This window comes from Pisolithus orientalis (assembly GCF_024613125.1).
Source record: "Pisolithus orientalis strain OTSU chromosome Unknown F5J12scaffold_159, whole genome shotgun sequence".
Lineage (NCBI taxonomy): Eukaryota > Fungi > Basidiomycota > Agaricomycetes > Boletales > Pisolithaceae > Pisolithus > Pisolithus orientalis.
The window spans coordinates 4019-13478 of record NW_026260940.1 but is presented as its reverse complement, the minus strand read 5'-3'; the positions used below and the strand labels follow the sequence as shown (position 1 = coordinate 13478).

Here is a 9460-nt window from a genome sequence, read left to right as displayed (position 1 = left end):
CTTTTTACAGTGTAGAGGGACTGCTCAGGGCACAGACCTTCAATCTTTGGAGCTTCCGAGACCATATTGAGCAAGCGAAGGACTCGATGGAAAAGTCTGCGTAGTTTTCTGAACACGATCCTGTTGTAGAGGCGCATCTTAGTCTGAGTGGCGATCACAGCGAGATGGCTGGGATGAACTACCGCTGGAATTCCTCCTGCACAGCTCCTGATTACATGATGCAATTCAGTGCGTGAGACTAAGTTTCACCGTTGTCCAGCTGTTATGGCAACAATAAGGATGGCTCTGTTCATACCAGGTATCGATGTTGTAACCTACCTTCCATTCGTGGATGTCCCTATACTCATACCCTCCACACCATAGCAATGTGATTCGAGTGTTGCCCGGAGCCCGATCTCCAGTTGATCGTTGCTTTGGCACAGGCTCGTCACTCTGTGACGAGATATAGCGGGGTGCTCTCAAGAATATTTCTTTGAGTAGTGAATCAAATCTCACAGACATATGCAGTAACTGGATCCAATTGTGCCAACTGCAGAGGATTATAGCCCAGGCAGTGGACGGATGTCAGGACCTATTAAAAACGTCACTGATAGACCGCGGATCTAAACTATAGTATCGGGAGGAGATAACCCGCCGGGACAAGGAAGCTCGCGGATGGCACGAAAGGCAGCAGACATCGGAGGCCCACCTTGTTGCTACGGAAACATTGTATAAAGTACCGATTTCAGCCCAGCGAACAAGGAGCGAAAGAGGTATGTATGTCGTGCGTGCCATGGGCGGGCGATCGTGTTACTTAGATCAATTCAAGTGAAAACAAAAAAAACTCCGATGAGCAGGAGAGATCCGAAGGCTGCAGCCACAGGGCAAAAAGTACAAGGACTGTTCGTAAGGCGCTCGACGATGGCACAAGTCATGTATGAGACCGCTTGTGGTTCAGACTAGGTATCTGATCAACGTGGTATCCATAGGAAACGCCAGAGAATGAGTAGCATGCCATCGAAGTTGCACCGCTTCACGGTCTCTTGTGCATCTAGGGGATAAAAAAAACAAGTCCACAGTGTACGCACAGTTGCGTTTCGATGGAGATACACATACAACACGGCGAGAACCCAGGGTCCGAACCCAATCCTTCGAGAAGGACATGCCTGGTAGGGAATTTGATTCGGAATCGATACGTGGATCCTGAACACTGGGACAAGGACGGTTAGTAATATTAAACTGTAACAATAAGAATTCCCTCCAGAAATAACGCCACTTCGGTGCCCCCGTAATGATTTACGGTACCTGTGCACGTCCCAGGAATATCAATCAATGGCAGCTCGGCATCGAGAACAAAAAACTCACTTACCGCATATGCATCGACTTTGTAACTCGCAAAACTGAGTGGCAATTTACGGACAGAACATCCTAGGTCGCAGGCAAAAGAGCTGAAGCATCGCCGCTGGACGGGGACAAGGCAATCACGCGTGATTCTCAGCCATACGACTCTCAACAACGTTTCAACTACGAAAGACGTGAGAATCAAGGCTCAGCTAGTCCTAAGAGCGGCCACTCAGCATCCATCTCAGCCCGCTTCTCAATTTCGCACGCGATGACAACGTAAATTCGACGGATGCATCGCGGTCGTGTTGGAACTTGGCCGTCCGTACCCATACACGGCAGAATGACAATCCCCGCAATTGGGGTGATCCAGTCGACGATGGTCGGCGCATCCCAGAAGTAACGGAGTTGGGGGAACGAACTAAGAGTGGCATACCCCTTTGTTTTTCGACCATAGACCCAACAGAGCAGGCAAGATTGGGGAGGGGATAGTTGCATCGCCATAGAAAAATAGTCACTGGCGTCGAAGACGAGGGAGGCGGTCAAGGGGGAGAAAGTGGAAGTACAGCATCATAGTCTCTGAGAAATGAGACTTGTTTCGATCGTTGGCATCAGCTCGGATGGGGAGTCAAGCCTAGTAGACGGTGGGAGGGAAAGTCTGACAGCATCTCAATCTCATGGCTGTCACAGTGCTCAAGCGCATGGGATTCAGAGATTGTTTCGCCAGGGAATTTCAGCGATACAACGCAGATAGCATGCCCAAATCACCGTAGCCAGAAAGCTGCACTTGAAGGAAAAGTTGTACTCGTTCTATAGATTGTGTAAGCACGCTGAGGCTATGGCGGTGCCGCATCCTTCGAAGTTCCCAACCTTACATCCACATCCTGCTTATGATAAATGTATCGACTGGACGTTCGACCCAAGAAAACATAGAGAACACCTACCGCGGAAGGCAATGTTATCGCCAATACGTGTCATGTCTCGCCGGCATCGGAAATTAACATCGCAGCCAGGCTGAGAAAAAAGTCGTCCACAAGACGCATCGTGGCTGTATCGGGTGGCTATTGTCTCACTGACCTGCTAGTTCTCCCGTCGAGATTCGAAGTCATATGCCATTACTGCAAGGACGAGTACAGTTGGAGGGCCACATGACGAGCAGTTCAGTGCTGCTGCGGCTGTTCCAATTTTAGTTTCGAGCCCGTGGCGGTCACCCCTTCTTGTCCTTTGCATATTGGACGTAGCTCATCCCAAGGCCGAAGAGCTCTGCGCAAATCGTTGCTCGTGTGCGGCCCCATCAAAAATTAGAGTGGTCAACTCGTTGATTAGGAAACGACCGCCACTGGTTGATCGCTTGCCCACCGAACTCCTGCTACGTGTTAGGTACCCAAGCAGCGTGTTGTAAGGGGAAGCAAGATGTCGGTACAGCGCTGCGCGGCCGGAGGTATATCGAAGCTCCCCAACCCCGCGGAGCTACACCCGGCGCGTTGACAATAACAACATAGCAGTCTAGAAGACCCGTTTAAAGAGGAGCGGATGCCGCCTAATCAACGTGCTGAGTTGGTCGATACTGCGGGTCACGACCCAAGCCAAAAGTGGACTTCATCTTGGAACTTGGATGTCAAACTGACTGCTTAGGATTCTCTTTGAAAGTGGTCGCCCGCTAGAATGGTGTTACCATCTTACCAGGTGCTTCCCTTGCGTTTTTTCGTGAAAAGGTTTCCCTTGCATCGTGAGGGACGTGAGATTTTTCGAAGTCGACAAGGTCCACCTCGACAACCCATCGTGCGATGGCCATCAATCCATAGGAGTCGCCTCTCTTCCCTAACTGTAGGGTTCTCCAATTTCAAAATGCGGATCGTTTCCCATGCGATAACCTCCGATCCAGAATTTTACGCCGCGCGGTCGTCCATTGATGGCATGTCCATAGAGCTGTGATTGCTGGAGCGTGTGGGGGAGCTTCAGGGGTTCCAGGGTCTGTTCATCAATGTGACTTATTTTTGTATTCGACTAAGCGCTGAAGATCTATTAAGGCGAGTTCATATCCACCATAATGTTCGAACGTTCTCTTCGTGACGATCTTTGCAACGAATCGAACGAGAATTTGGGACAACACCCGCCTGCGGACCGTGCGTACGAACGATCGACGAGAGTCTGAATTGAAAATGTTTCTCAGAAGTAGAAGCAAACGCCTAGGTGCCATACAAGCCAGGAATCAAATCCACGGTACCGATAAAGGTACCGACAACGTCCTGGTACAAGTTGTCCAAGTAAAGATACAACAAGAAGCCCAACGGGTCCATGTCCAGAACTCGATACACCGCCAAGAAATACAGACAAGCTCCTTTAATGCTGATCCCTGCTAACATACCGCTCGAAAGGTTAACTGCGCCGTCACATCCCATCCTCACAAGCCACATTCACTGGCGGGCACCTCAGTGGCAGTGACCTTCACTCTCCCTAACGCGCTCGCCTGCCCATTCGTCAGCATGTTCATCGCCTGGGGTGACACCGTAAACCCATCCTTCGACACATCCAGTGCAAGGACATTGATAGTGTTCTTTGCATGCATGATGGCATAACATTTGCTGCAGCTAGCGTCGTTCCAGTTCGCGCGGAGGAAAGGCAGAGGGAACGTGAGCAACGCGAAGTGGCCGAGCGGGAAGGTCAGGCAGCCGAGGAAAGGGCACGGGAAGCGGAGGAAACAAATGCAAAGTTGCTCCAAGAACTGGAGGCGTTGAAGAGAGCGGTGGCAAGTACTCAACAGGCTTGATGGACGGCGCTGGCTGCACATATACTTGTACCAGTCTTGCGTTTTCTTTGTTATTCTCGGACTACATACGATACGACTCCATGGTTTTCAACGTCGTCATTAGTGGATGTCACGACATCTCTGTCTATCTAACTGCCTTATTACCATCACTCCTGGGGATCTCAGGAGTATATCCCTGACATTCTACTGCTGAGTTGGCATAGCTTTGTACACCTCCTGGGTACTGCCGTAACCACGACGATGCTGTCCCTCGACGAAGAGGTCCGACTTTACACCACCAACGCAGAACGGGAGAAATACTCTCTCCTAGCTACGCTCTTCGGTATTGTAGTCGCACTGGACTTTCTGGAACGCGCATACGTCCGCGATTCAATTACTGCCGCTGAGTGAGTCCCACCACTATTTACCAATTCCATCCATCCTATCGGCCGGTTCAATGTGGAGCTCGTACATACTGAGATATGCCACGAGAGGTACTCGCCTGCATGCACGAGGTTGTTGTCGCAGTATATGACGATGGTCAAGTTGGTCAAGGATTCGATCCCGTCGATCGAGGAGTTCATGACCCGCTATCGCGTGAGTCCTGTTTCTCCTCCTCCTTCTCCTTTCACCTGACGTTTTGATCTTGTTCTGTACGTGCGGCATTGACATAGCTCGATACGCCTGCTGCGTTGCACAGGATCAAGGTAGGGGTACCCACTACGGTGGAACATTCGAGCGAGGCTGGTCCGGAGACTGGAAAATGGATAGCTGAAACGACACAGGTAGGGAGATTCTTCGATACTCTGCTCACCTATTTCCCACTTCTCCGCACATGTAACGCACAGAACTTCATAACCTTCATGGACGCACTCAAGTTACGTCTACGCGCAAAAGATTAGCTGCATCCTATCCTTCAAGAACTCGTTACGGGGCACGCGAGGTTTAAAGGGAGCAAGGAATGGGAGGGAAGAAGTCGCATGGTCAGGTGGTAAGTGCTCTCAGAATCGTTCTTTACTTCGCCCTTCACACACCTCACTCGCATGCACCAAAAGGTTGATCACCCTCAACGGGATGAAAGCCTCGGAAGAGGTCGAGCACACTACGCGGACGTGTCCCATCGCGAATAAGCACTCCCTGTCGTTCAATGGAGGGACCTAGAACAGATATGTACTGCTTTTTGATGCGATAGTTGGGTGAGCCTCCCGAAGTCCTACTGTTTGGACTTCTTACCAAACACTTCTTCACACGCCAAGTCATCTTGAGCGTGCCCCAAAGAAGGAACTGAAAAGCATATCCACCTCGCAGCGAGGTTTGTATCACATTCTCGAGCGCGAAGGTACCATGTACTCCGCTCATCCCCGCCGTTCCACAGGTGCCGGAGAAACGAGGATCATGCATGTGGATCCCCATATGACCGTCTGCCAGCGTAAGCCTAATCCTGCAATAAGAAAATAAATAAAGGCATCAACGACGTGATACTGTACCAGTCTCGTGCCTCTGTCGGTCTGCCAGGCCTAATTCCTCATCCGACCTCATCCCTGCGACCGAGACAAGTGCCATCCACAGACAATGCTGTACCTCTACTTCACATTTGCTTTCTTCCTCTCCACGCCTGTTCTCGGGCAGATGTTCACTTTTCTCGCCTATGACGCCATCTACGGCGATGCCAGTTGTCCCCTCTCCAGTCTCGCCTGCTCTGACGGGTCCAACGGACTCGAAAGCAAAGGGTACGCCACCCTTAGCTCCTTCTCCAACTTCCCTTACCTCGGAGGCGCACCAACCATCGCAAACTGGAACAACGCTAACTGTGGCAAATGTTATGCCATCACGTATGCAAAGAACACTATCAATGTCCTTGCACTGGATGTGTCGAAGGATGGGTTTACGGTGTCACCCCAGGCGATGAACATGCTGACGAATGGGCAGGCGAGCGCGTTAGGGAGAGTGAAGGTCACTGCCACTGAGGTGCCCGCCAGTGAATGTGGCTTGTGAGGACGAGATGCGACAGCGCGGTAATCCTTGCGAGCGGTATGTTAGCAGGGAACAGCAGCACACGGAATAAAAGACTTTGTCTGCATTTCATGGCGGTATATCGAGTTCTGGACATGGACCCGTTGGGCTTCTTGTTATATCTTCACTTGGACAACTTGTACCAGGACGTTGTCGGTGCCTTTATTGGTACCGTAGACTTGATTCCTAGTTTGTATAACACCTAGGCGCTTGCTTCTACTTCTGAGAAGTATATTCAATTCAGATTCTCGTCGATCGTTCGTACGCGCGGTCCGCAGGTGGGTGTTGTCCCAAATTCTCGTTCGATTCGTTGCAAAGATCGTCGCGAAGAGAACGTTCGAACATTATGGTGGATATGAACTTGCCTTAATAGATCTTCAGCGCTTAGTCGAATACAAAACAAGCCACATTGATGAACAGACCCTGGAACCCCTGAAGCTCCCCCACACGCTCCAGCAACCACAGTTCTTTGGACATACCATCAATGGACGACCACGCGGCATAAAATTCTGGATCGGAGGTTATCGCATGGCAAACGATTCGCATTTTGAAATTGGAGAACCCGACAGTTAGGGCAGAGAGGCGACTCCTGTGGATTGATAGCCATCGTATGGCGGGTTGTCGAGGCGGACCTTGTCGACTTCGAAAAATCTCACGTCCCTCACCATGCAAGGGAAACCTTTTCACGAAAAAACGCAAGGGAAGCGCCTGGTAGGACGGGAACATCATTCTAGTATGCGAACGTCGAAAACCATTTGCCACTTTCAAATCCTGAGCGGTCAGTACGATATCCAGAGTTCCAAGATGCAGTCCACCTTCGGCTTGGGTCGTGAACCGCAGTATCGACCAATCCAGCACGTTGATTAGGTGACACCCGCTCCTCTTTAAACGAGTCTTCTAGACTGCTATGTTGTTATCGTCACACGCCCGGTGTAGCTCCGCGGGGTAGGGAGCTTCGATATCCCTCCAGCCGCGCAGTGCTGTACCGACATCTTGCTTCCCCTTACAAGGCTCTGCTTGGGTACCTAACACGTAGCAAGAGTTCGGCGGGCGAGCGATCAACCAGTGGCGGTCGTTTCCTAATCAACGAGTTGACGACTCTAATTTTTGATGGGATTGCACACCAGCAACGATTTGCGTAGAGCTCTTCGGCCTTGGGATGAGCTACGTCCAATATGCAAAGGACAAGAAGGGGTGACCGCCACGGGCTCGAAACTAAAATGGGAACACACCGCAGCAGCATTGAACTGCTCGTCATGCACGGCCCTCCAATTGTACTCGTCCTTGAAGTAAAGGCATATGACTTCGACGGGAGAACTAGCAGGTCAGCGAGACAATAGCCACCCGATACAGCCACGATGCGTCTTGTGGACGACTTTTTTCTCAGCCTGGCTGCGATGCTAATTTCCGATGCCAGCGAGACATGACACGTATTGGCGACAACATTGCCTTCCGCGGTAGGTGATTTCCGTGTTTTCTTAGGTCGTCCAGTCGATACATTCATCATAAGCAGGATGTGGATGTAAGGTTGGGAACTTCGGAAGACGCGGCGCCGCCATAGCCTCAGCTTGCTTACACAATCTGTTGAACGAGTACAATTTTTCCTTCGAGTGCAGCCTTCTGGAGGCTGTCTACGGTGATTTGGGCATGCTATCTCCGTTGTATCGATGAAATTCCCTGGAAAACAATCTCTGAATCCCATGCGCTGATTGAGCACTGAAAGCCATGAAATTGAGACGCTGTCAAACTCTCCCTCCCACCGTCTACTAGGCTTGACGCCCCATCCGAGCTCATCCCAACGATCGAAACAAGTCCCATTTCTCAGAGACTATGATGCTGTACTTCCACTTTCTCCCCCTTGATTCTTGCGCAGACGACCGCCTCCCTCGTCTTCGAGGCCAGTGACTATTTTTCTATGGCGATGCAACTATCCCCTCCCCAATCTCGCCTGCTCTGGTGGGTCTACGGTCGAAAAACAAAGGGGTATGCCACTCTTAGTTCGTTCCCCCAACTCCATTACTTCTGGGATGCGTCGACCATCGGCGACTGGAACACCCCAATTGCGGGGATTGTCATTCTGTTACGTATGGGTACGGACGGCCAACGCGACCGCGATGCATCTGTCGAATTTACGTTGTCATCGCGTGCGAAATTGAGAAGCGGGCTGAGATGGATGCTGAGCATCCGCTCTTAGGACCATCTGAGCCTTGATTTTCACGTCCTTCGTAGTTGAAACGTTGTTGAGAGTCGTATGGCTGAGAATCACTCGTGATTGCCTTGTCCCCGTCCAGCGGCGACGCTTCAGCTCTTTTGCCTGCGACCTAGGATGGTCTGTCCGTAAATTGCGACTCGGTTTTGCGAGCTACAAAGTCGATGCATATGCGGTAAGTGAGTTTTTTGTTCTCAATGCCGAGCTGCCATTGATTGACATTCCTGAGACATGCACAGGCTGTAGCCATATAGCATGACAGTATTTTCGTACCGTAGATCGGTACAGAGGCACCGAAGTGGCCTTTTTTCTGGAGGGAATTCTTATCGTTACAGTTTATTATTACGAACCGTCCTTGTCCCAGTATGCCATATCGATTCCAAATCAGATTCCCTACCAGGCATGTCCTTCTCGAAGGACTGGGTTCGGACCCTGGGTTCTCACCATGTTATGTACATATCTCCATCGAAACGCAATTGTGTACACACCGTGGACTTGTTCTTTTTATCCTCTAGATGCACGAGAGACCGTGAAGCGGTGCAACTTCGATGGCATGTTACTCATTCTCTGGGGTTTCCTATGGATACCGCGTTGATCAAATACCTGAACCACAAGTGGTCTCATACACGACTTGTGCCATCGTCGAGCGCCTTACGAACAGTCCTTGTACTTTTTACCCTGCGGCTGCAGCCTTCGGATCTCTCTTGCTCACCGGTGTTTTGTTGTTTTGCTTTCACTTGAATTGATGTATGTAACACGATCACCCACCCACAGCACGCACGACATAAGTACATACCTCCCTTGCCCCTTGTTCGCTGAGTTGCAATCGGTACTTTATACCATGTCACCGTAGCAACAAGATGGGCCTCCGATGTCCGCGGCCTTTCGTGCCATCCACGAGCTTCCTTGTCCCGGCGGGTTATCTCCTCTGATACCATAGTTTAGATCCGTGGTCTATCAGTGAAGTCAATGTTCATAGGTCCTGACATCCCTCCACTGCCTGGGCTATCATCGATTCATCCTCTGCAGTTGGCACAAATGTATCATATGTCTGTGAGAATTGATTCACTACTCAAAGAAATATTCTTGTGACAGAGTGACGAACGTGTGCCAAAGCAACGATCAATTGGAGGTCGGGCTCCGGGCAACACCCGAATCACATCGCCATG

General features: G+C 50.7%; 4 protein-coding genes across 4 annotated transcripts; 2 read left to right on the top strand and 2 right to left on the bottom strand.

The window, feature by feature from the left end:
- Window positions 1–832: 832 nt before the first annotated feature.
- On the bottom strand, window positions 833–1440 carry F5J12DRAFT_119984 (uncharacterized protein). The gene is made up of 2 exons (XM_051738025.1): window positions 1349–1440; window positions 833–1284 (listed from the first exon to the last, which is right to left on the bottom strand). The coding sequence occupies exons 1-2, from the start codon at window positions 1357–1359 to the stop codon at window positions 951–953; spliced, it is 345 nt and encodes a 114-aa protein (XP_051594109.1). The 5' UTR covers window positions 1360–1440; the 3' UTR covers window positions 833–950.
- A 2284-nt stretch (window positions 1441–3724) lies between these two features.
- Window positions 3725–3931, bottom strand: F5J12DRAFT_692982 (Cerato-platanin; the record flags this gene model as incomplete). Its single annotated transcript, XM_051740403.1, has 1 exon — window positions 3725–3931. A coding segment is annotated over one exon (207 nt), but the record flags the coding sequence as incomplete, so codon positions are not given.
- Window positions 3932–4156: 225 nt separating this feature from the next.
- Window positions 4157–5161, top strand: F5J12DRAFT_923203 (vacuolar protein sorting-associated). Its single transcript, XM_051749339.1, has 5 exons — window positions 4157–4476; window positions 4564–4666; window positions 4744–4854; window positions 4918–5060; window positions 5125–5161. The coding sequence occupies exons 1-4, from the start codon at window positions 4331–4333 to the stop codon at window positions 4969–4971; spliced, it is 414 nt and encodes a 137-aa protein (XP_051594107.1). The 5' UTR covers window positions 4157–4330; the 3' UTR covers window positions 4972–5060; window positions 5125–5161.
- Window positions 5162–5641: 480 nt separating this feature from the next.
- Window positions 5642–6277, top strand: F5J12DRAFT_930586 (Cerato-platanin; the record flags this gene model as incomplete). The annotated part of the gene is made up of 1 exon (XM_051749542.1): window positions 5642–6277. One exon carries the CDS (start codon window positions 5642–5644, stop codon window positions 6062–6064), a length of 423 nt encoding a protein of 140 aa, XP_051594106.1. The 3' UTR covers window positions 6065–6277.
- Window positions 6278–9460: the final 3183 nt, after the last annotated feature.